This window comes from Oxyura jamaicensis, chromosome 2 (genome assembly GCF_011077185.1).
Source record: "Oxyura jamaicensis isolate SHBP4307 breed ruddy duck chromosome 2, BPBGC_Ojam_1.0, whole genome shotgun sequence".
In the NCBI taxonomy this organism is placed as follows: domain Eukaryota; kingdom Metazoa; phylum Chordata; class Aves; order Anseriformes; family Anatidae; genus Oxyura; species Oxyura jamaicensis.
Genome location: NC_048894.1, coordinates 31,751,085 through 31,777,665, shown reverse-complemented (window position 1 = coordinate 31,777,665; position 26,581 = coordinate 31,751,085). Strand labels below are relative to the sequence as shown.

Here is a 26,581-nt window from a genome sequence, read left to right as displayed (position 1 = left end):
AGCTGCCCCATGTCAGGCCAGAGCCAGCTCCAGCTGGCTCCAAAAAGGGAACTGCTGATGGCCAGAGCTGAGCCAGGGAGTGACACTGGGTGAGAAGCAGCCCTGCAGCCCCCAGGTCAGTGCTGCAGGAGGGCAGGAGGTGCTCCAGGCACAGAGCAGCAGTTCCCCTGCTGCCTGCGGAGAGGCCCCTGGTGGAGCAGGCTGTCCCCCTGCAGCCCATGGGTCCCACATGGAGCAGATCTCCACGCTGCAGCCCGTGGAGGAGCCCCCAGTGGAGCAGGTGGATGTGGCCTGGAGGAGGCTGTGGCCCATGGAGAGCCCCCGCAGGAGCAGGCCCCGGGCCGGAGCTGCAGCCCGTGGAGAGGAGCCCACGCAGGAGCAGGGGGTCTGGGGGGAGCTGCTGCCCGTGGGGGACCCATGCTGGAGCAGTTTGCTCCTGGGGGATGGACCCCGTGGTACGGGGTTTTTGAGGAGCTGCCTGTGGGCAGCCCCCGCAGGCTCAGTTTGAGAAGGACAGCATCCCGTGGGAGGGACCCCGCGTGGAGCATGGGCCGTGAGGGAGCAGCGGAGACGAAGTGTTAGGGACTGACCACAGCCCCCATGCCCGGTCCCCCTGCACTGTTCAGGGGGATGAGGGAGAAGAGGAGGAAAGTGGTTTTAGTTTGCTTTTAGTTTCTTACTGTTCTAGTCTGCTAGCGATAGGTAATACATTAATCTCCCTATGCTGAGTCTCTTTTGCCCATGACAATAATTGGTGAGTGATCTCCCTGTCCTTATCTCAACCCTTGAGCCCTTTCCCCTTGAGAGGGGGGAGTGAGAGAGTAGTTGTGGTGAAGTTCACCTGCCCAGCAGGGTAAAACCACCACAAGCATACACCAGTTACATACTGTCCCAGATGTAGAGTTCTATACTGCACCTAACTGCAAATTCCCTCAAAAATAAAAATCTCTTTACTAGAGTATGCCTTCTAGTCATTATTCTAGAACCTCATTGAAGATTATCCATTATTATCTTCAAGTCTTCTTTCAAACTATGGAGTCAAAGTGTATACGTGTTCATGGACAGGCACAGAAGGGAAGAGTTGCCATGGATTTATATGGAAATACTTTGCAGGAATGCGCAATAAAGCTCTGACTGCCTCCTGGGCTAACTGAAAGCTGTTTAACTTCAACCAGGACAGCACTGAATGCTAGCTGCTAAGACGTACTAGTTTGGGCACAGAACCAGCACAGCTCACTGTAAGCATGGGATACAGGCAGGATGATCTTCCAGCTGTCTGCAGCATGGAAACAGCATACTCACACCTGGCTAAGGAGGATGTACTAACCTACCGATGTTACAGCTATGGAATCAGGATTATGAATTTTGCTAAAGTAAAACTGATGAGGGAATGATGACAGGAAGCAGCTGAATCAATTCTGAAACAGATTTAGTATTTGAAACATGACTAATGTTCATAAAAATGGGTTAGAAAGAGGATAACTTTTGGGGAGAATATAGTGCTGGTACTTTGGACTTGAAAATAGAGCCAAAGTAGCTCCCTGAACTAGGTGAGATTTAGAAAGGCCCAAGGGAAAGTTGCAGCTTTACCACCCAAGAAAGCAGCTTAGTCATGCATTGTATATAAAGTGCTGAAAACTGATTCTCAAAAATGAAATATATTTCTTTGTTTTAATTGTTTGGGGTTTTTGTCTCATTAAGAAATAAAGAAAAATTTGGACAAGGAATAGCGTGTCAAAGTAATTTACTGCATCTTACAGAAAATGTAATAAAATGCTATACTTACATGCCCATAGTCTGCATCCCTGTTATGGTAATTCTTTGTAAATAGGACAGTAGATAACCAAGATCCTAATCTAATCCCATAAAACCAAAGACAGAGTCTAAAATGCTGTCTTGCAGAAGGAACAGATTATCACAGTGAAGAGCGCTGGAAGCATGAGAAAATGAGTGGATCCTACCTATATACACAACACAACAGCGCCGTCCAAGTACAGGCTCGGTTGATTTTCCTCAAATACATAACTTTGCAGGCTATACATGACTTTTGGTTATGTGTTTAAGAACCATGCATTAATAACAGAAAGTGTCATTTTTAAGCCTGAATCTAGAACGATTCTGTATCTCCCCCATGTAATTAACTTATTGTGAATCACTTCATAGCACTAGAGATGCTTTTGTGAAATAGTATATTTCCACACATTTGTTCTGGTCTACAGATATGTGTTCAAGCATGATAAATACCCTAAGTTAATTAGCAAATAATTAACTTAAGGTATAACGCTCCTCAGCTGACATACTCCAAGTTTTGCCATGCCTTCATGGAAAATAAAGCAGTTCTCCTAATTCCATGTCCACACTAGGTATGACATTAGAGAGAAAACTGGTTATAAACAACAAATATTCACTACAGAAATATTGCATGGCATTTTCAGACAAGCACATGCCTGAGAAAAAAAAAAAAATCATATTCTTCAGAATTTTTGGTGAATTATTATTAAACAATGTTCAACTGCATGTTGAATTCAGAGTACAAAAAAGGATAAACCTGGTTCTTACAGTCAAGTCTTCTCCACATTCTGGTAAAACACAACAGAGGGGGAAAAAATACGAGAAAGAACTTCATCTGTCAGTCAAAAATTCAACTGGCATAACTTTACTCCCACTTTGCTACATATTTTCATATAAAAGTTCATCCTTCCAAGTTATCATGTTAGTAATCTTGCTAGAATATTGGCAAACAGTAATCTGTAAGATAGTTTAAAAATAAACTAATCAAGTCAATATCTCTAAAACATGCTTATGACCTCACATCTTAAAATTCAGAACATTTCTTAAACGATGTGGTCACCTGCCTAAAATAATCTGTTTCTTTTCTTCACCTTCTCCCTATGAAGACATCCACAAAAGGAGGTGGAATCATAATACCAAAGATGAAACAAATAATGCTGATCACTGTTACTCAACAAACTGTACTATTTATCTCCTCAGTTATTATTTTCTACTGTATTAAAAACAATGTATTAAGTCCTGCAATCTTTGCCTTGTTAGTACAAAATGTGTAGAATTTTCAAATAGATCTTATAAGAAACAAAAGAAACCTTGTGAATCATACAATCTCTTAAATAAACAGCAGCAATACAATTTCTTACATGACAAAGACTTGACAAACTCTAAAAAGTTAATGAAAATCCTACAATTACCAGGATTATGAACTATAGAATCATCAGCAGGATTGTTTTCATTAATGAAGCCAAAATTAATTATAAAAGAAATAGGAGAACTTTAGTAACAGCCTTGGTTACTAATAAGCATAATTTTTTAAAAAGTAACAGCACTAAGGAGAGGTCAGAGTGATAGCAATTGTCAGCATCTGTTATTTCATATTTGCTATATCAAATCCAACTGTAAATATGGGGCTTTTTATGCTTTCTCACCGAGTTGTATACTCTCCTGCTTCCTCTACTTTCAAACAGATTGCAATTACGCCTCCTACCAGAATATTTGACAAAAGTTATGATTAAGAATAAAAATGACTTAACATTTATGACACAAGAGACGTCATTCTAAACAGAAGCCCAAATAGGACAAATGCTTTCCAGCCTCCATTAAAATATTCTCAAGTGGTTACTTGAGGACTTTAACTCTGTTCCTACAGAACTTATTGATACTATTACAACTATTGCTGTTCCACTTCATCTTCCACCAACACTTGGTAGATAACTGAATCAACAAAATCCTCTGATCAATCATACTATTCAGTGAACTCTATTATTTAAAATTATGTATTAACTCTTAAAACTTGTACTGCTAGACCTGCAGTGACATTATCTGAGGTCTAGAGGAAGCAGCTTCGAGAAGCTGCTACTTCCTACAAACCCTCCAAATCTGACTAATTTGGGCTTCATAACCACAATCTTCCTTTTGGATTTTTTTATTTTTTATTTTTTTTAAAAAAAAGAAAAGGTGTACTTAGAATTATCAAAGCCCACTTTTACTCTAAACATGATTGAAACTACCTTTTTATCAGCACAGGAGCTCTGGTACTGAAGATTGGAATGCACCATGGCAATGATATAAAATCCTAGTCATGGCTCCAGTGTTACCTGCTCTCCACAGTAACTGCAGAAGATCACAAATACAGTACGGACCTTCTAATTATCTGTGATGGGGAGTGAGACTACAGACACATGAAACAAAGGAATGTGCATCTGCCAAAGAGACATTCAGATGGGTCTCCTACATACCTCATCCTATAAACCGTGAAATTCTGGATAGCTTCATTTCTTTCACATGCTTTCAGAAAGAACTGCACAGATTGAGCAGCATTAAAGACCCCACCACCACCATTCTTCCCCACTTACAGAAGTACTATGCCATCAGATTTTAGAACCATTATTTGAAGTACCACAGGTACCATCCCACTCTGAGGAGTGGTGATATACAGCATGCCATCACAGAACCACTGAATAGCCCAAGTTGGGAGGAACCCACAAGGATCATCGAGTCCAGCTCCTGCCTCTACACAGGAGCACACAAAAATCAAACCATACATCTCAGAGCATTGCCCAAACCTATCTTGTAATACATTTATTGTTTGAAAAACTAACTGCAAAAGAATAGGAACTAGGGGAGGAAAATCCTCTACCAGCAAGCTGTACCTGGAGACAGATTTCAAAAAGTGGCTTTCTTGGCTTGAAGGAATTTTCTCCCCTTCCCAACCTCAAATATTCAGAGCCCAATGAAGTTCATTCATTTCAGTGACAGTTAATCGAACAGTTAATATGAACACTAAGACAAGCACACTTGTTAAGACTATTAATGCCACAAATATTGGGATGGATAATATCACAGAATGACAGAGTATAGGAATCACTTTCTAGGAAATTTCTGAGATCAAGTGCTGGATTGGAAACACTGGTCTTAAACACAGGACAGCTTCAGGGTCCCAGAGGTTAGGCTCTGGTAACACAGATAATAAAATATTCAGACTTCTAAGCCACAAAGTCTGTTTCTAAGACCAAAAAGATAGCCTCAGGAACATCTGTAAGCACATCTGAATGCCAGAGAGAAGAGGAAAAAATGTTGACAACTCAGTATCTTAAAAAATAGCAACAGGTCCTCCACACAATTTGGCTAAAATGTTCTGTTTTAAAAACAATTACTTTTTGCTTCCCATTTCTCAAGAAACTTGGTACTAACATAAAATTTTCCTCTACATACAGAAGAGCTAAAAACTTATTTTTAGCCTGGTTTCCTACGGAAATGAAACTTATCCGTTAAGCCCTCATCACAAGAACTTCTGAATTCACAGGATGATTTCTGCCAAGCCTGACACAGTCCAAAACATATTAGGTTCCCAAAAATGGCAGCTGGGAGAAGAAAGATTTTATTAGTGATCCTTATGTGGGGTTTACATCAAGGGAGGACAGGCACTTCCCTCAACACGCAGGAAACCAGCCTGCTTCAGCTCTGTCACTTGGGAGTCTAGGTGAAGGGAGAAAGGATCAGGCTGTTTGCTTCCTTGGCTTTTGGCTCTAACGAAAGCTGGGATGACCACACATCTCCATAATTCTGGCATGGTGAAAAATGGAAGCAGCATTGACCAAGTTCCTCACTTTATGTATCTTGTCATAGGTGCACCAAAACTCTAAAGAACAGTGCAGATTTGCTGAGGGTCTGGCATCGAATACTGCAACACAGCAAAATCTGAGGTGCCAAAAATTTGTTAAGGATGTGAATGAAGGGAAGTTGAAGAATTGCAGGAGGACCCCAGATTGTGGGCAACTATGGGGATTAATAACATTAACTTCAGTGTTAAAGCAGAGGACACTATTTAGGGTTAAGATCTCTGCAAAGCGAGCTTATTTTGTTTGTCACTTCAGTAAGAAGAAATGGCTTGTTAGCTGTACTCATTTTGCTCAGATGACCAATATGGGTGGCTTTGAAAATCGATACATGCTGCAGCCATTACTACCCCATAACTTGTGTGCTGTTTAGATTTTTTTTCCCCTCTCCTTATAAGACTTACTGGATGTTTTACTTATGGCTCTCCAAAAACATTGATATTAACAATAGGTTAGATGAAAGCCTTTTTATTACATTAAAGCCACATTCTAGGTCAAGTGTGGCTGGCTAACGCAAGGTTGCTCCTAGCTGAATCTGCAGGAAATGGTCCATCCTTTCCTCCTGTGCAAGATTCAAAGGGAATCGCTTCTACTGCTCTACAGCAAGAGAATAGAAACTGAGGTGTAGTAATTTCAAAAGCTTATTTATAAACCTCACGAAATTCCCAAAATATTTGGCTTAATCTTTTTGTCCTTCAGAGCAAATATCCAAGTGTGATCAGAAAACATAAGATATTTTGAAAGTAACTGTTGCAGAAATTGTAGAGCATTAATGGAAACATAGAGCTTGCAATAAGGTAATTATTAGTTCCAGTTTTGAATGAAGAACCTAAAAAAAAAAATACCGGCACCTTTTAAAATGATGCTTTCCCTAGAAAAAACACCAGTTTTGTTGTTGTTGGTTGGTTGGTTGATGTTGTTGAGGTTCTTTTTGTGGAGTTTTGTTTGTTTGTTTTTTGATTTATGAGGGCAGGTACATCATTAGAAAGCTGGCAATACATTTCACATAAATCTATTGAGTAATAAACATCCTGACTACACAAGCTAGTGCATCCCACTAAATGAACAATGCTATAAAATAGAGTATGAACTATTATGTCCTTCCCTAGTTTTGGGGTATATTTAGCCACTTCACAGACACATTACAGATAAGACAAAAAGAAATAACTGTAACAGCTGAAACTCCAGTTACACCTTTTTGCTCAGTACTGAGAGTCCAACCAAATTCCCATTCAGACCAGTAAAAACAGGCTAAAGCCTTAACTGTAGTGCTCTTGAGATACCGGGCTTTCACTTCTTACAGTCTGCATCATCGATTGACAATTCTGTGAGCATAATAAGATTAAAAACAAAATTTATTTCAGCCTTAAATATCACATCAGGTTACTTAGTATATTTAGAAATGAGACGACTGAACAGCATTTGTTTATTTTAATGTATTATATATATATGAAATATATATAAATATGCCTAACAGGCACAGTCCAAAAAGAATATCTACACCTGTGCTTTAGTCTAATATTTAGGATTTTTAACTATGATAATTATTACTAATAAGACCTGCAACAGAAACCACAAAACAGGAATTTTCCAACTACCAAGTAGTAATAGCAACCAGAATACATGACTGCAGCTCATGAACGAACAGCATAGAACAGCACATAGTACTTGAGAAAGACATGGAAGCTCATTTTACAGCTCATTCAAAAAAAACCACCTTGCTGACCTTACAGGCTTGCATTGTTTTTTCAACTGTTATTATTACTTCAGTAGTAAGTTTGTCATTTATCAAGGGATACACCCTTCTGACCCTGCATGAAGAAAATCTGCTGTTAAGGCAGGAATGTAACTGCCTAGATTTGTTTACTATGAACAACACCACATTGTACCATATTTTTTATGATTATGGAAAACAAAGCAATATACATCTTAATTCAGATTTAAATCACTGAGGATCAATTCCAATTCTAGTTTCAGGTTAGATCTTAAAGGAAAGGAACTTACCAGCAAGAGCGTACATTGTCTCATTTTTGTAACTCATGGTGGTTTAGAAAGCTAGCAAGGCTGTTCTAATATTAAAAGCAACAATGAAGGGAAGTGGTTAGTCAACTAACTGGTTCTGTTATTCCCTCCCACTTCTTATAGCAGCAGTACCTAACTATGTGGGCTCATAATTCAGCTTACCATCCCAGTTCCTCCTTTTATTTGTTAAAAAATAAATAAATAAATAAAGCCATACCAGTTTTGTAGGATTAGTGCTGTGTTTCAAACCAGATGTAAAGATGTTTTAATACTCAGAGCCACAATAAAACACTAGATACAATATCCAAGCTTACTTGGGGGGGGTGGGGGGGAAGTCTTATGTACTTTTTTCTCTCATTGCTGCTTTGACATTAAGCTAATAAAACACAGACCATTCTGCATTAGTGGGGATGGAGGAATAAATTAGCTGTATGTATGTCAAGTTATCCAACAGAATTGATCCATCTGACTTTGGAGTCTACGGACAGCAATTGTTAATGTAAACTACAAGCCAGAACATATTACACAACACAGAGTACCATGGCGTATTAAGTGAAAAACAAAATAAAACAAAAAACCACCCAGCTCTTGGCACTCTTCCCAAATGCAAAGATTAAACAAGAGGGTTCAGATTCAGTTCTGCAAACCTCTTCCTCAGCCAGGCAGGTCAGTGTTCTGCAATAAGACTGACTCTCCCTCAACCTGTGATTAGCACCACTGCATTTACCTTGGGCTCAGTTGCCAGAAGGCATCCAGTGCTCTACACAAGTTCTTGCTGACTCCCACAGCTCTTCACTCCTTTGGGAATCACTTGCTGATTACTCTGATATCACATCACTGACTGAATTGTACTAGTTAAATCTCAGGTTAGAAAGCACAGACCCATCAACTTCTCAAAAGAAATGCTTCCCCAGAGGAGCAGAGGGTGAGATCCTCCCAGTCTTGTGTTTCAACCACTGCACAGGTGTTTATACACTTGTACATGAAAATCAGATGCTATCTAACAAAATAGTGGTATTTTATAATCAATTCTTATAGGTAAAAGTGACCAAGTCTAACAAGAGACAAAAAAACAACTAAAAAGGACAGTATTACTTTTGAATTAATAACATGATTTTTGTCTTAAAGCTCCACCTTATGTGTATTTTCATGCCTGCACTGTATGCTTCTTCATTCCAGGTAACAATCTGGGGAATTTACTTCAAAATTCTTGGGAATTTACTTCAAATTCCAATTTCATTGCTGAGCCGTGATTTTTTCTAAAATACAAAGCTTGACACCACATGCAAAAGGAACTCTGAAAGAATTAACACAACCTCTGTGTCCTGATTTAGTAAGCTCCTTTAAACACTGTGAAAGATTTTCTACTTTTAGCAACAGTATTTGAGAAAAAACAAGACATCTTCCTTTGTTTTGTGCATTACAATAATGTAAAACAGCTAAACACAAGCTGGTTAAAGCTAAGCCACAGAAATAGCCCTAGTTTATTTTTACATTTTGTGGTCTAGTGTTTTACTCAATGCCTTCCTTCAGCATTTCTAAAGCACATCAAAGATTCAGTGCCGAAACAATCCAGTTTTTCAGGGTTTTGGGTACTTGAGATAAATCACAAGCTAGATCAACGCTCAACCTTTCTCCCCACCACACAACATACCAAAAACCAACACCTGAGCGAAGCCACAAGGACTGCACCCTCTGTGCCTCCCTCCCCTGGCATTGTAGGCACTACCCCAGCCAGCAGCCTAGAGAAGCTCTCTGGCTTTTCTAGAAAGAACAACCTCACAAACACTCAGGCTCTGTCATACTTCCCCTGCCTCTCGCATTTCCCTTCGCTCACCCGTAGCTAGGGATTGCTCAGCTAGCATGCTGGAGAAGCTGCATTTCAAAATGCAAAAACTTTCAGTGTGCCCAACAGAAGTGTGTTCTGCACACATGGTTACTCTCTTTCACGGCAGGACACTCACCATAGCACTTTGGTTTCATCTTGCCAGCTTTTAGCTGGGTATTGCCAAGCACCATTTCCTGTAGCTTGACAGTGCAAACAACCTTACAATATCTAAGAAAATAATAGAGCTATTTACTTACTAACCAACCTCTGCAGAACCATTTTCCCTCTCCTGAGAGGACAAGGAAGCAGAGTCTGGAGAGACTGAGACTCTCCACAACCTGGAGAAAATGCAACTTGTAGAGGTTATGGGACAGCACTTTGTTCAGGAGGAGTAAGAATGTGGACCAGGTGATGCCTACTTGTTCCTGACACAGTTTCCTGGTATAGTAAGCAAGTATTTCACATTCATAGCTGCTAGGGGTCTCCCCGTATCCCTATTAAAAGACTGTCCCAGAGTTTCATCTTGATGGTAAAAAACACATATGGCATGTATTTATTCCAACAGCTATTCACTCACAGCTGGGCTGTTACCATTATTAACACTAAAGATGTCCTTTGGCTTAAGCACAGCTTCTCCCTCCCTTCTAATGGCTGCACTGATGCAAAGAAATCTGAGCCTGATAGATTCAGAGCAGTTTTGAGGGCTTTCCACCACACTCATTCAAGGAAACTGAGGGTGGGTTGCTGCGTCTTTAACCATGTTCCACACGCCAAGAAAACGTCTTCTCATAACGCTTTTTAAATATTCCTTTTCACTTCTGAAATAATTACTACACTGGCTCATCCAAAATCAAAGCTATTTACATATTTTTAGCATTTACTGCAATATCCATGTGTCATACACGTTCTTCAAAATGATCATTAACATACGATCAATTTTCTCCTTTATGCTCTAAGATATTCATCTTTTTTGCCTGTCCACTGAAGAGGAGAATTAACCCCTCTCTTCACAGGATTTCTGACAAACTACTTCTTTAAAATATATGAATACATATGTTTGAATTTCTTAAGTTACTGGATGCAAGTAACTCCTACTACAGGAGATTTTCACATCAACATTTAAAAGTACACTAAATACAAATGACACATTATGTTATTCCAACAGATAGGTTTTTTTTCCTTTTATCTCGTCTACCCAGGATGCATTGCCTTATTATTTTCCAAGTGTTTGTCATGCCTACTGCACAGACACTTATCTTCAAGTCAAATATTCTACCAGTGGTGCTTCATTTACCTCAAAGGCTTAAAACAAAACAAAACAAACAAACAAAAAACACTGTGGAAGGTGACAGCTGCACAACACGGTATTTAAAATACTTTTTTTTAAAAAAAAAAAAAAGGAACATTACTGAGTGGTGGACAGCTATGCTAACAGCAGAGCCCCAAGGATTCTATACTTGGATTTTCTACTATTGGTTAACACAAGGTACAATGCTACTACTAACATCATAATATGAAACAGGGTTATTGACTTCAAATAATGCCAGATCATCTAGGCATCTTTATGTTTTTCCCTGAATTTCTAGCTGTAGGTGATCCAGAAATTTCAATTGTAATGTGTGACAAAGTAGTCTGTAGTAAAATCTAGAACAGAATTTAGATTACCCAAAGGATAAGACCCCTAGCTGGAGCATATACATACTCCCTTACTGACTTCAATCAAACTGTGCTCATTTAGCTTCATCGATGAGGGAAAGGGAAGATGACTGCATATAGGTCTTTCATCTACTCCATAGTCAGTGTAATATTTGATAGCTTTCAGAATATTAATACACCTCATTTAAATCAAAATAGTATAGGTGGAGTAAAATAGAATAGAACAGTCCCGTTGGAAGGGACCTTCAGAGATCCTCTATGCCAACTGCCTAACCACTTCAGGGCCAACCACAAATTAAAGCATACTATTGAAGACATCATCCAAATGCGTCCTGAACACTGACGGGCATGGGGCATCAACCACCTCTCTAGGAAGCCTGTTCCACTGTTTGACCACCCTCACAGTATTTTATTTTATTTTTCCTAAACTGTCAGTTACTTCTGAATTTTCCTTTTTCCATCTAAGCTTTTGCATAAAGTTCCCCCTCAAACCCATAGTAGGGAGCTTGGACTAAAGGTTTAAAAGTCCCTTCCAACCCAAACCATTCAGTTATAAGCACCTACCTACCATCACTACCTGCACACTTTGAAGATATGCTTTCAAACAAGTCTATTCAAACACTCAGCATTCCTGTAAACACAAAAGGGAAACAGTGCTTTACATATGCTAACTATACCCCCAAAAGAACAAAACTGCACTTAAAATTGCCCTGCAAAAGTAGCTATCAGATTCTCTCTCTAGTTACTAAATCAATAAATTGTCTTTCAAATCCCCATGAAAAGATTTCAGCACTTTTCCTGAAGATACACAAATCTGGGGTCTTTGGAACTCATAAGGGAAGCAAAGCTGGCAATCCTATTAGTATGCCCTGCACACAACTCCTCTCTGTATCTGCTTCTGCCTTTCTACAGATTATGAGAATCATAGCACAAGATAAAGCAGTTGCTTAAATCACAAGAACATGTCAAAATTACTAATGCATCATGGATTGCATCACATGAAGTGGATACTCTCTTCTCTAGAAAAATCAATAGAAAAATCCTTTCACTATCTGCTGAAATCTCAGCATTCATTTGCAAACTAGCTTATTGAGTAAGCTTTAAAATAGATATAAAATACTCTACTGGAGGTAGCACAGTAACATACAGCTTTCTTCAGTAGTCACAATATATGTAGCTAATATATATGCCATGTGGCAAACATGCCATACATCAAGGGCACATTACACATTTTGGTGCAGTTAACTATGGTGTCTGCTACTACATCCATTCCACTTCTAAATGTGCAAGCACTGCTGTGTTTGCTCACGTTTCTACTACATTAACACCATTGCAACACAAAAATAGCTATTTTTTTCATTTTGAAAAACACATTATAAAATAGGAAAAGCTTTGTTTTACATATTAAATATCTATTTGTTTTCCAGTGTAACTGTTAAATATGTAAGTATCAAGCCATTTCCTAAAAAATCTTCCTTGCTCTCTTAAGAAACCATTACACTTCTCCTTCCCATTTAAAATAAAAACAAATAAAAGATATCTAAACTGTTCCAATCCCCATTTAGACCAACTGTTATACATTGCTGAAATTCCTTGAGGAAGTGCAACTTTTACAAATTTGGACAGCTTGTTTCATTTCCCTAAGCTGTTTCTTTATGTTTGCTGAAAGGGTGGGGAGAAAAGAGAGAATAAAAAAATAAATAAATAAATAAATAAAAAAAGCAGATTCTACAAAAAGGTGTCCATGGGGACAAAACAGAAATACAGAAATGTTATAATTTTTAAAACTGACCTTTTACTACTAAACAAAGATACAGTCAATTCAACAGACTGGACAAGGGTCCTAATTCAGTTTCATAATGTCACCTTTGCACATCACAATGCGTGTGATGTGTCCTAGCCCTCAGACAGTCACAGAACTTTGTATTCTATGAAAAGTTTTGGGGGGTTAAAAAAAAAAAAAAAAAAAAAAAAGAAAAAGAGAGAGAAACTAGTCTTCCTATTCCCAAGGTCCAGGCAGCACTGCATGCAGTAGCTCTTCTTGAGGCTGAGAACTCCTTCAGAGGAAACCTCCAGAATTATTGATGTTACAGCTAACTCAACCCCAGCTGTACTTTTCAGGACTACCTTGAGGCTTCTCTAACATCCAAATAATCTTAGGCGTTGTCCTACAAGGAGACTAAGTAAGCACTAGAATAGATGAAAGCCTTCTTTGTTCTGTTTCATGTTAGTCAAATAGAAAATTTAGTTTAGAAAAATAACAGCATATTTTTGGAGTGTAGAAGACAAACCTAACTTGTGTCTTGATCATGTAAGGATGGGCCCCTCAAGCTGTTCCAGGATGGAGTTGCTCCAAGATGGTTGAGTGCTGCCCCCTCAATGAGTGATAGTCACAAACAAGTGTCTCTCTACCTTCTTATGTTGTTTATGTTCCACTGCCAGAAGAGAAGACATATTTTGTAGGTATTTGTTCTTATATCACAGATTCTCACTACATGATAAGACTCTAAGGATGCCAGAACTTCTAAATCTATTTTAGAACAAGTTAATTTTCGCCAGATAATGTTTTCTCTTATGATCCAACTCCCTGTTACCTTTGGTAATACAATCAGGGCCATTCTCCACAGTAGGTCTTCAAAAAAAAATATTATAATAGCAGATGACCAAAGCAACATATGTCAAGCTATCACAAAGAATTACGTGCTTAAACTTTTGAAGGGGGATAACTACTCATTTTAAAACATACCATTTTCAGAAACTGAGGTTTTTACCTATCAAAACAAATAGAATTAAGCACCTTATACACAAGGCCAAATCACTGATAACAAAAGCATAATTGTTTTCTATTTAATATGCAGTGATGTTTCATTTGCCAAATGCTTATGCAATGCAAAATCAGTTTTACATCTGTCCAGAGTTATTTGAGTGTGAAATGGTAACACCACCTTTTGTAACATTTCTATTAACAACTCTGATCTACTAGATGCTTGCATGCACTCAACTTCATAATACATTCTAGACGCTTCCTTTATTCTCAGTGTGAAAGAAGATAAACCAAGCATTAAAGGCTGTTTATGATCCCATAGCTAAAAATGACCGTCACAGGATGCGAAGAGTGAAACAACTTGAAACAAGATTAGATCAGACAGGATGAGATCTTTTGCCCTCTTCTTCTGCACTTTTCAGAGTATGCAGCAACTCTGGAAGTCAGCCAAAATAATAGAATGTGCAAGTTAAATGGGATATAATTTCTCACTCAAGACTACACCATTTAAGATGTGTCAAAAATATTCAAGTCGGCTTCTGGGACCTTTTAAAAGCTTCCTTTAACTTCTGTATGACAAACTGAAAATATGAGAAATGGCATAAAACATGTTACAGAGCTGGTATACAACATAGCTGCTGCAGTACTTCAAAAAACGCCAAGTGATGTTTTATATTCACCTTTAGTTGCTGTTAAGGTTTCAGTTTTTGGTTTACTTATTTATTCCAGATACACCACTCCAGTGCTTTACAGAACCTAAAAATAGGTCCTCAAAATGGGAGTCACAAACAAACAAACAAAAAATTTAAATAAAAATCTATGGTCAGTTTGGAGAGCATTGACCTGGTACATCTGGAAAATCAGCATTCACAGGAGGAAAAAGCGGTGTGGAGGATAACAGACTCCAAATCTGTTATTTCAGCGTGGGTGGGGAGGGAGATAAAGGACAAGTGTTGCTGCACAGATTCTACAACTACTCTTCCCCATGTTTTTAACATATGGCATGGATGCACAAAGCTCCAAATGAGGAGCATTTTGGATGGAGTTTTTCCTTAAATCACAAGAATAAACAAGTAAAATAGAGTACTAGCAATATCTCTATAGAGGAAACACCATGGAAATAACTTTGCTCCCCCCCTTATCAAAGAAAAGGATGTTCCACCTTCTCTCCAGACGGTCAGAGAGCATACTTCTATGGCTCATTTTAGCCAAAAGTGCTCAACAGGACAACTCTATAACTGTCCAGATTTCTCAGCTGGCTGGGGCAGATAGTGATATTTTTGTGTTCTCCTGCCTTTTTGCCAATAATTTGCTTATTTTTAAGTTCCCAGACTGCATCTGAACTCTGTATTAGGCTGAGGTCCAGACATCCATCAGCTATTCCTCTGCACGCTTATTTTCACAGGAAATAAAACTGAGTATGTAGCCCAGCCAGGAACTGTAGCATGTACCAAAAGCACCTACAGAACAGATCCTGGATATAAAGAAAAATCACTACGTTTTTATTCATTTACCTACTTATTTTACTTTATCTTTTACAATTTGAAGACAACTCCAGGAACCAAACAGACACTTCTGCATTACAGTGTAAACAGCATAAAGACCACCTTACCTCCCATGCTTCCCTTTTTTGGCTCTACTTTAGCTGCAGAGATCACTACGGGCTCCTAGGAAACTGGCCTCTCTTTTTCAGGGAATTGTAAATTCAAGAGCTAAAGTTACTATATTTACTCGTCCCTCATACTTTCAGCATTACAGAGAAAACATCTGAAAAAACAGAAGAGGAAAATCCCTTACAGATTCTTTTCCTCTCTTTTCTCCCAGTTTCTCTGTAATTTTCTGTGTCACTGTTGGAATTTTCCTTTACTCCTTGTTTCTCCTCAGCAACACAGGTAGTTAATACAGACACTAATCAGATCAGGCTGATTACTAAGAGAGAGAGAGAGGATACATTTGAAAACAAATTTTAAACTATTCAGAGATTATGTTCCTAATGCCAATTGAATTCTTTAACCTCTCCTTGGCTTTTTCTCCTAAATCCTGTACTGCTCTCCTTTGCATTTCTTCCTCTTCTGAAAGAGAAGTACTGCACAGACCCATCTTGCTTATGGATGGCAAATGACAGCAAGTTGGCATTTAGAATTTCTGAAGCGTAAGTGGTTCAGAAAAGAAAAAAAAAATAATGACAAATCAAATGAGAACTGTTTTTTGATGTGCAGAGACTTTCATAAGGTCTAATACTTTCAAACTTGCCTCTTGCAAAGTAAAATTTTAACAATAAAGATTATATTGTAAATAATCACCCTCCAGCTTTCAAAAGAGCTTCACACTGGACACATAGAACTTGATGAAGAGTGGCTCTACAAATTTTATTTGGCAGTGCTTTAGGTTCTAGTTTTCTAAACTGAATTGCAACTTCATCTAATATCTTGTCCTGCTCATCAGTAGGATTTTTATGTATGCCGATTTCTAATCATTTAAGAAGAAACTAGGAAAAAATCAAATACACTCAAAAGTAGCAATTTTGACTGTCAACTTGCACTGTATTCATTTTTTTTATTTTTATTTTTTAATGTCTTCCATGAAATAAAGTGACTTCTATGGGGGAAAATTTTAATCCTCAGAGCAGTACCTCAAAGCTTTTTTTCTCCCCCATCTTAATAATAATAATAATTCTGCAATTATCTGCTGAAGCATGGAGAATTTTGCACTGTATTTTACAAGCTGAAGTTGTTTTCCTGCGTCTAAGCACATATACCTAAATGCCTTCTCAAGTAACCTGTGAGTCTGTTCCAATGTTTTCTTCATTTTGGATTCTAACAGGAGATAGCTGCATTTGGCTGTCAGTGTCTTTAAATAGTAAGCAAATAGTACGGTTCTGCAATGTACCTTTCCTGTAAGTAAAAAAAAAAAAAAAAAAAAAAAAAAGCATGCAATTATTGCTGTACGGTACCCTGTATATCAGTGAGCAGTCTAATATAAGTGCCTATTATCTGTACTATTACAGACTACAAAATGGGCACCTTTAAGGCAGCGCAGCAATTTATCAATGATGATGCTTCTTTAAATAACTATGATAGAAGAATGAGCATTAAACAACTTTTAATGGCTGTATCTACAGAAGACTGTGTGGCAGTAAGCCACAGATCTTTCTCATCTGAAATTTATATTTAGATCCATAATTTCTTTTATCTGTATACCAATTTCTCATTGTTATAGAACATATGCTCTTCCTCAAAATAACTTGCTATTTTTGTACTATTACTCAGCCGCATACTTCCACAAAGCTGCAAGTGTTACTTCAGATAAACTTAGAGGCTTTTTGGCCAGTTTCCATGTTAATGACAGAGGGAGAGTACCTAATGAAGCATTCTTCCGTACCCCTCCACTAAACTTGAGTTTACTTTGAGTGAGGGCACCAAAACTATTTTTTTTAATCAGCCCCCAGTCAACTGGTGGGGACAGCTGGGAGGAAAAAGGACAAAGTTTTACACATTTTCCCTCTGGTTGAAGTCTGTCAAACAGGAACGGTATCATATCCTATCTCTTAGGAACTCTAATTACTTTTTCTGCTATTGTAAATGTTTCTGAATGGAAAACTGTGTCCCAAATTGTAAGATTACCTCATTAAAGGGTGGGTGAAAAAGAATGCTAAACATCCACCAGATCTAAAAACTGTTGACAAATCTGGTAAGCATTTTTCTAAATCTTTGATCCCATCATACTCACTGACAGCAAGTTAAACTTCTCATGTTTGAGGTAAATTCAAAGACTGCATAACATCTGAATAGCAATTAGTTAAGCAATGGTAATTTGAAAGCCCTACTACTTACTTACCCTTTTTTCCTACAGGATTTGAAAAATAATTTGACAGTCTCCCTCCCCATTTTTAATCCTCGCAATAATTTTGAATTTGTACAGATATGAATAAATAGGAATTTCACATGACACAACTAGCCAAAGTATAATACTATTTTCCATTCTAGATATGCATACATTGCTTACCGACTGTGCTTTCTTGTCTATTTAGAGAACATTGTGTGGAACTTAATTGTATGAAGCAAAAAGTATCACTCGTTTAACCACATCGTTTGTACATGTTCTACCCAATACTAATAAAGTCTACAGAACAAAAAATTTATTATACAGACATATAAAAATATTCTAAAGTGTGTATATATATATATGAGAAACTAACTTTGACAAAGTAATTTATTTACTCCTGATTTTATAAGGTTCAGTCTAAAAAGGGCTCACTAAAGCCCGACAACTGGGCTATTAACCTTCCTCTGAAGCTCCTCTCTGAGCAAGCTACTCATCTCTGTCTTGATAGAGCTTCTACATGTTTTACTGGCCTTCAAATACCCAGGAAGTTTTCATTTGTTTGGGGATGTTCTGAGAGGACACATGCTACTTTTAAGAACTTCTTAAAGCTTCAGCAAAAGAGATTTTGGACACAAGAATTCTGCAAATCAGTTGCAAATGATGTTGCTTCTTCACACAGTGCATACCTCAAATGCTAGTTGCACAACTCCAGTCCAGCAGAGCGCTTGTTCTTAGGGCAGATTCTGGACATAAAACACGAACAAATAATTTATGAAGCTTTGTGCACTTACTTTCCCTTAAGCGTGTCTTCACACCTTTTAATTTCAATGTTTTTAATCTATTTTCCCACAGTCTTCAGAGCCAGTAATCATTATCCAAGGAAAAGTTATTTATTTAACAACAATGGAACTTTCTTTCACAAACGTATTTCTATTAGCATTGCCCTCTCAATACCACCTACCCCATACACTGCTCTCATAGGGTTTTCCATATTTGTTTCACGACTGCTGCTAAGGACTGGTCCACAGTAGGCAGCTCACCATGGTGTGAAACGCTCCAATGGGGATGTTAACTCTGCTCGCCCAGCGGCAGGGAGGGAGCCCCCAGCCATGCACTGGCCTGCAGTGGTTTCCACTCCTCTGTGTTCTCCTGCATTCCACACACGACTGTCAAGTAAATTACCTGGCTTACATAAACTAGCAGAACAAAAGCAAAACATGTAATTGCCATGCTGTTTTAGTCATCAGAAATACTCCCTCTTATCACAATAAACTCTGCATTTATCCCCATAGTTTATCTGCCTGCAAGTCAGATTACTGCCTCACCTCACAACTCAGCTGGATAATTAGCATTTAATAATTGTCATTAAACCACCTGCAGCCACACAGGCCCAGCTAATCTGCAGCATTCTTTGCTGCTCCATACCCCACTACTTCACATTGGAAGCTAGCATGTTCTGTTTCCACAGAAGAGTAATAAAATCACAAACTGAAAACTAGAGCCAACGCTACATGAGGTATTTTCTGCTTTAGTACTGTTGGCTACCAGAATGGCTTTTCAATATTAGATGCTAATGGATAGTTACAAAAAACAACTTCTGTAACAGCATAGAGTCTTTGCAGGGCATATTCCAATGAATAACTCTTTTACTAAGCAAAAGGGAACTCCAACAAAAACACAACTAGCACCAAGACAGAAGACCATTGTCTACATACACCTGAAGCACTTCATAGTCCTAAATGGGTCCAATTGTGAATCAGTAATATTATATAAAAAAATGTATATATATATAAACAATTTTAATATATAAGTATATATATTAACAGTGTAAAGGGCTAATATTCAGTTATTTTAACTATTTATTACTCAAAAGTAATAATGCTAGACATCTAAAAGAGCCTTCAAACTACTTGGTACTGTTTTCACAGTTTCTTCCATTAAGTGATGAAGAGATGGGCTTGTGTTCTATTTTTTTTTTCTTTTTAAACAGGAATGATCTATAAAAATCGTAGTTTAAAAACTGGGAAAACAACAAAGATAACATGCAACAGCAACAATTGTTCATTAGATGATGTATAAGACCAAGATCTTATCTTTATCAATATTCATAAGCAGATGTCTAGAGAAAAGTAAGAATGGGATGTGTATAATACTCCCCTGGATGCTCTTCCAGACTCCAAATATCTTGTACTTAAGGAACTTTCTGAGGCTAATATGATCACTGAATATTGAGTAACCATGCATTTCTCACCATGTACTTGTCCAGACTTCGCTTCAACACAGATAAATAATTTTAGCTCCAGCAATATCCTCAGCCAGGCTTTCCACCATTGTTGCCTATGAAGAATAAATCTGTTTATTTTAAACCTGCCTCCTATCCATTTGATGAAGAGACAGAGAAAACTAACCCATATTAACCTTCTCCCATGCTATCTATGAGTTTGCAGGCTTATACCAAGTACTACTAAATTCCCTCTTTCCTTATACAGAAAGCTCTTCCATAACAGATCATTGTCTTTTCATACTTAAATTCTTTCTACCAAATTCTTTCTGAGATGAAAGAATCAAAGCTGCACACTATACCATGGCCTAGGAAAACCTTAAATTTATATACTGGTATAATAATTTATTCAGGTTTGTAATTTTTCTTTCCTAATAATTCTAAGTACTTAACTCACTTTACTGAGTACTACTCATTAGATATTTTCATGGGAATATTAAAATATCAAGACCTTACTCCTTAGTGATTGTGCTATTTTTGGAGCCCAACACATCATACACAATATTACAATCACTGTTCCTCATGTGCATTGCTTAACATCTACCCGTGCTGAATTTTATTTGCTACTTTACTGCTCAAATCCAAAATGTTTTTCTCCAGTTCGTTACAACTGTCTCTCATCTTTAATTACTGAACGGCTTCACATTACCAGCATAATTTCCTGCTTTACAGCTCAGCCCCTTCTGGGGTTAATTATAAACTGCTGAACAGTATAGGTCCCAGCTGATATCCCTCCACAACTCCCTTTGTAACCTTTATTTCTGCCCATTTCCTACCTTTATCCACTTTCTCACCCCATCCATCTCAGTAGCAAAGAATTTTCCCTCATATACGAGTTCAGGTCATGTTTCCTTAAAAACCTCTACTCTCATCTCTCACAAAAAAAACTCTTGAAAATCCAAAGAGTCCATACTGCCCAAACCCCCCTCACCTACATGACTCCTGAACCCTTCAAAAGGATTTAGGCCTTTATGACAGTGAAGCTCTTCTTCTGCTATTGTTCCTAAGTGCATCTTTTTTATTTCGCTCTTCCTTACAGTCTCTACTGTCTTATCCAAGACAGAGAAGACTTTTCTACCAAGTCTTCTGGATCCATTTCTTCACTGAGCTGAAGATGCACTGGTTTTAGCAAACCACACTGCTGTGCTTCTTTGTGCTAACTGAAAACCTGAAGTCTGCCATCCAAAACGTTAGTTTGGTCAGTACCAAGCTGCAAAGTACCTCAAGAGCTAATTCATACCATGCATTTAAATTATCAGAATGGACTACTACATGAATATTTGAATCACTCCAAGTTAAATGCCTGAAAATGCCATTGCATCTCTTATATCTTAAATATATATATATATATATATACTGCTTCCATATATTTTAAGGAACCATCTTTCTCACAGGTGTATATTCACAATGAAATAAAAGAAACTTGTCAACTACAAACAATTCTGCAGATACTGGAAAGATACTGATTTGAAATGCAAAGAAGTATTAGGAGTTTAAGTAACGCGCTTATTGGTAAAATGTGAATATCTTAAGTGAATATTTTTACATTACAAACTAGATACTGCTTTCCCCTTAGAAGAAAGCTATTTTTTTTTCCTAAATTCATACTCAGCCTGCTGCTGAATATTCCTGATCACTGTTGTTAGCTTGTGCAAGTCCTGCATTTTTTGTCATAATATCTTCTGTCAACAAAGTATGATAGAGAAACAAAATCCACAATTTTGAGTTGTCATTAGGAACATTATCAAAGAATTTAATAAGTAGTTTTATCTCTTCAAGCACCCAGGAGATGTGCTGAAGGCATGTATAAGAAGTATTTGCATTTCTTTTCCCTTTCATTTGTTAACTTTTCCAGTAGACCAGAATACAAGTATACAGGAACTGAAAAATAGGAAACTCAAGTCCTATGAAGCCATTTTCAACAAAGTTATTTTAATTTACTCACAATAGAAATGTAAATAAATCTTTTGAACACATACTGAGCACATAAGATTGGGATGAGACAACTAAAATTATGACTTGGGGTTGCGGGTGAAAGAAGTATCGGTGTGGCAACTTAGGAAAGAGACATCCTAAGGATACAGGGATCAGATAAGCACTGACAAGGGTCAAACTGCCTTTAAGTCAAACAGTAGCATCAATAGTTTTCAAACTAATATTAGAAACTCCTGTAAAATGATACAACTCTTTCATCCAAAAGGCCAATATGCAAAAACATAGCACAGTTTGAAAAAATGTAAGAAAGATGAGAACTGCTAAGATGTGTTGCTGTTACAAGGCTGAGATGGCCTTGGATCATCACAGTTTATGAAATTACCTAGATACCCACCAAAATAAGAACACTGAAAAATTAACTGTTTAGTATATATAAGAAAAGACAAGGAAAGAGATAATCTTTTCCTCTTCCATTTCTGTTACTGTCATAAATCCTAAATCCTCAGAGATAAAGAAATAACATGCACTCATTTCTTTCGACATTTTATTATTTAAAAGATTTAACTCTACTAAAAAATATGGAGAAAATGTTTTTTACATAACATGTATATTTGAAGAACAGTCACACACACACCAAAAAAAAAATCTCTCAAAATTGGTTTAAAATACAGCTAAACAAAACCCAAAATATATTTAAACAGATGGGACAAGTTCCAATAGGGGAAGACTTCTGGACCCTCTTCTACCACATCTCCTAACAAAAGGAACAGTAACATGGAACACCTACAATAGCTACAGCTTTCTAGGCATGCATAGCGTAAACAACTCAAGTAACTGTAAAGCTGACATTCAATAAGAGGGTTGTATTCCTATCTTACATATATACTTAAATCTTATATAGATTTTCCAGTTGAGCGATCAACTTTAATACAGATTATGAAACTGATCTGTGTTTAGATACCAGGGTGGGGGAAAAACAAGAGGGTCCAACCCTGAAGTGGTTCATAGATTTCATGGTTCCAGAGTGAAAAAAAAAAAAAAAAAAAAAAAAAGTTCAGTGAAATCATGCAGGGGATGACCACACAATTCAAATGAGGCCCCTTTTGGGTGACGCAAAAGAAGTAGCCAGATCTCAAATAGTCCCAACGAAACAAGCACATGAACAGCAATGAACAGCACAAGCACAACAAACAATGAATGAAAAACTCAGCAGCTCTTAATTGTACTTACAGACGGTTCTGTAATTTATTCAGATTATGAACTACAGATAACCTATTAAAGTGGCTTGAACCAATTTTGTAGTCATAGTATGACACAGAGTAATTTTTCTGGTTTCAGTATGATGTTACTGTGGATTTCCTGAGGCAGTAAAAACCAAACATGGATGAGTAAAGGGTTATGCTTATTGTAACACTGTAAGTTTAAAACAGGAAAAAAAAGTAATAATAATAATAATAATTAAATATATATATATATATATATACAATAAAAATTTTTTAAAATTTCATCTTAAATGAAGAAAACTTTCTGAGGAACATGAAATGCATTAAAGCAATCCAGATTTCATTTTAAAGAAGAGTGGTTAGACCAACTAAACTCTATTATGGATACTCTTTCAGGATTAAATTAATTCCATGTAGCTTAGTTCACATCCAAAATAAATAAAGATAAATTAAATTATGGAACTGTAATTTTGAATGCATGATGAACAAGGTTTTAATACAATTTAACTATCCACTTCGATTTATAATTCTAGTTACTGTAGATTTTTTTTTTGAGTGTCCTTGTGTAAACAAGCTCAAAGATCTCAGAAACGGTATGCAGAAAAGCCTGGGTAGTTTTAAGAGCATACACTACAGTTATGTAAGACCCCTTATAAAAAGCATTAGCCTTTACAGCTTTCTCATTTTTTTTCTGTTTTAAAAAGAGGCATTTGCATTTAAATTATTAGGTTTGGAATAAAGAATTTCTCCTTTCTGGTGGTGGTGTTAAAACAGGGACAAAGCTGTATTTTTAGACTAACACTAAAAGTAATCTCAGAGGGAGATTTCCAGCTAAATCTGGAAACAATCATAATAGCCATATAAATTTATTTTTATATAGGAAATTAATTTAGCATTTTCCAAAACAACATATTTTTTTTCCCTTAAAATCTAAAATGAAGTAACGCAGAACTACATACAGTGAAACCTGTGGTCATTTTGCTATTTTAATTGTTTAACCATCTTCTTCTTATCTATATACAGGCATAAACCCACGCTAAACATAAGAAAGCAATATGTGAGATTTGGTTTCATGTACAAACTCAGGTAAGTAAAATAGTCTAAAATTACCCATTGCTCACAGGAGCAATGCCAAGCCTATGTCGCTTATAATAATTCTCAGGCTGTGAGCTGCTACTAGGAAGGAAAAAATGAATGCTGACCTAAAGATGGAGGTCAATGGACACAACCTGGCTGCCGAGGATGCAGGCCAGCCCTCGCAGCCTTCTCTTACTCTGCTGAGGCCACATCTGAAAAACACTAAGGTGAGTGAGGCAGTGTCATGCTGAAAAAAGGAAGCCTGAATAGGTAACTCAACACCTTAAGATATTTGGTATGGATTTCCTTACTGAGAAATAATTTCTTAAATTTGGAAATGAAAAAAAGTATGCTAAAAACATGAGAATGAGTAAATTTTGCATGTGGCATTTTTTATATGTGGCATTTGAGAAGAAGGTTAAATGAGTTAACTGAGTTTTAAAAAGTTAGAATAAAATCACATGATCAGCAGTCAATGATTTGCTCTAAATTGGGTCAAAGTTTTCCTCTTTTGCTCTTCCCAACCCTAAAAGCAACCAACTCCTACAGAACAGTTTACTGCAAAGCAAGTCTATTGGGACAGCACACTTCTTTTCTTGTACCCAGTCAGATCTGCTGAACAGCACCATCACTGGAAAGCTAATTCCATGTCTAACCTTAACCTTTCCATCAGATAAGTGGGAAAGGGAGTACTAGATATGCAATGCGTTATTTCTCTCCTCTAACAGATTCTTAATAAAGTAAATGCTGAAATCTCAACCTAAGAGCTCAAGGGAACTCATTTCCCCTTCCTCTCTTGCTCTCCTGTTTAGGAGTGGGTCATATTTATCCTATGGTAAATAAGACTAGGAACCATTTCTAGGTCACTGACAAAACACTGAAGTGAGAAAGCCTGGAGCAATCAAATCATCACAGAACTTTTCCTACAGCTGGGATGATCTAAATCCAGACATTCATCAGTTTAAGATTGCATGTCATGTATACAGCTACTTAAAAATTCATCTGCACAGCTTTATCACTTCTCCTGTCAAAAACTAGTAAATTCCTATAATTTGATTTCAACCTAAAACATCTTAGAACCTGACTGTAAGTGTTACTATTTTAAGATCCACTTGTAAATTGAATTTGCAATCATGTTCAAGCAAGGACAGATTTGCAAGTTCTTAAATCACTATTTGTTTCAGCCAATGATCAAACAGAACAAACAAGTGCAATTAAAAAAAAAAAATGTAAATTAACCTATTTTCAAAGCACTTTTGAAAGTTATTTTCATACTGAAATGTTTCCAAAAAGCTTGTAACCTAAAATTCTGCCTGACATCAATTAGAATAAAAAATTACAGGCTACACAAAAAAATGATTAATCTATTTACCACAGTTCAAAAAAAAATCTCATGACTCATGAGCATGACAGGTGCAAAAGAATTAAATGGCAAGAATGCCACACTACCAATTTCAGATAGCTTTGCATTGTAGATACATTTAATTATAAATATTTGGGGGGGGGGGGGGGGGGAACAACTTACCTTGCCCAACCATCACTGAGCTAGTTCAAGATGCTAGTGCTGCCTTCAGAGACAAGCTGGAATTTTTGTGTGGTTTCTCATAGGAGGCTGAAGTTTATGAAATGATGACAATGTGTGTGGTAGACACTGAAGTTGAGGAATTCTGGGAGATCAGATGAAGCAGGCAAAGAGAAGTTCTTACTGAATGTAAAGGAAAATTTATGGAGGAAAAAGCATTTCACTCAGAAAATGTAAGTATGTTTAAAATGCATTTAATAACAAGGTAAAACATCAATGGAGCATCCAGCTCTTAAACAAATCCACTTATAATGGTAAACATAAAAACTGATGTGAGAAGAATAGGGGGATATTTAATCATTAAATATGACTGCTTCATGCCAGCAGTAGAAAATTTGTGTCAGCTGTCTGAGAAATAGACACCTTAACCAATTCTGGTTTTCAGAGGCCTTGCTTATACCACAGCTCATTTCTGGATCTCTGCACTTTGGGATATTCTGTCCTCATCTGCTAAAAAAAAAAAAAAAAAAAAAAAAAAAAAACAACTGATCACTACTTTTGAGCTTTGTACAGCCTGGCTTTTGTTACGACCATTCCCAAAAGAGGCTGCTTCTTGAAATGCATTCTATTTCCTTTGCCCACGTTTTCATATAAACATAATGTAAGCCTAGTCTGATAAATCCTATGTTGAATAGCAACTTATATGTAGGCTATGCTTCTTCCCCATTGCGCTCCCCAGCTGCAGATTAGAAGACCTTGTACACAGAGTTAGGATGCTACAGAAGGGCAAGATTCAAGCCCCTTACACAAAGCAGAATTCC

General features: G+C 37.2%; 1 protein-coding gene across 3 annotated transcripts in view; it reads right to left on the bottom strand.

The window, feature by feature from the left end:
* HDAC9 (histone deacetylase 9) overlaps nucleotides 1-26,581 on the bottom strand; it is a 489,684-nt gene that overhangs the window by 406,154 nt on the left and 56,949 nt on the right. Inside the window, exon 1 of one of the 3 annotated variants that reach the window (XM_035316616.1) lies at nucleotides 7,632-7,670. The exons of the other annotated variants lie outside the window; for them this stretch is intronic. Within the exon in view, the coding sequence (XP_035172507.1) occupies nucleotides 7,632-7,668 (37 nt within the window). The 5' untranslated portion in view covers nucleotides 7,669-7,670. Of the gene's footprint in view, nucleotides 1-7,631; nucleotides 7,671-26,581 lie in introns of those variants that run through there. 3 annotated transcript variants of the gene reach the window in all.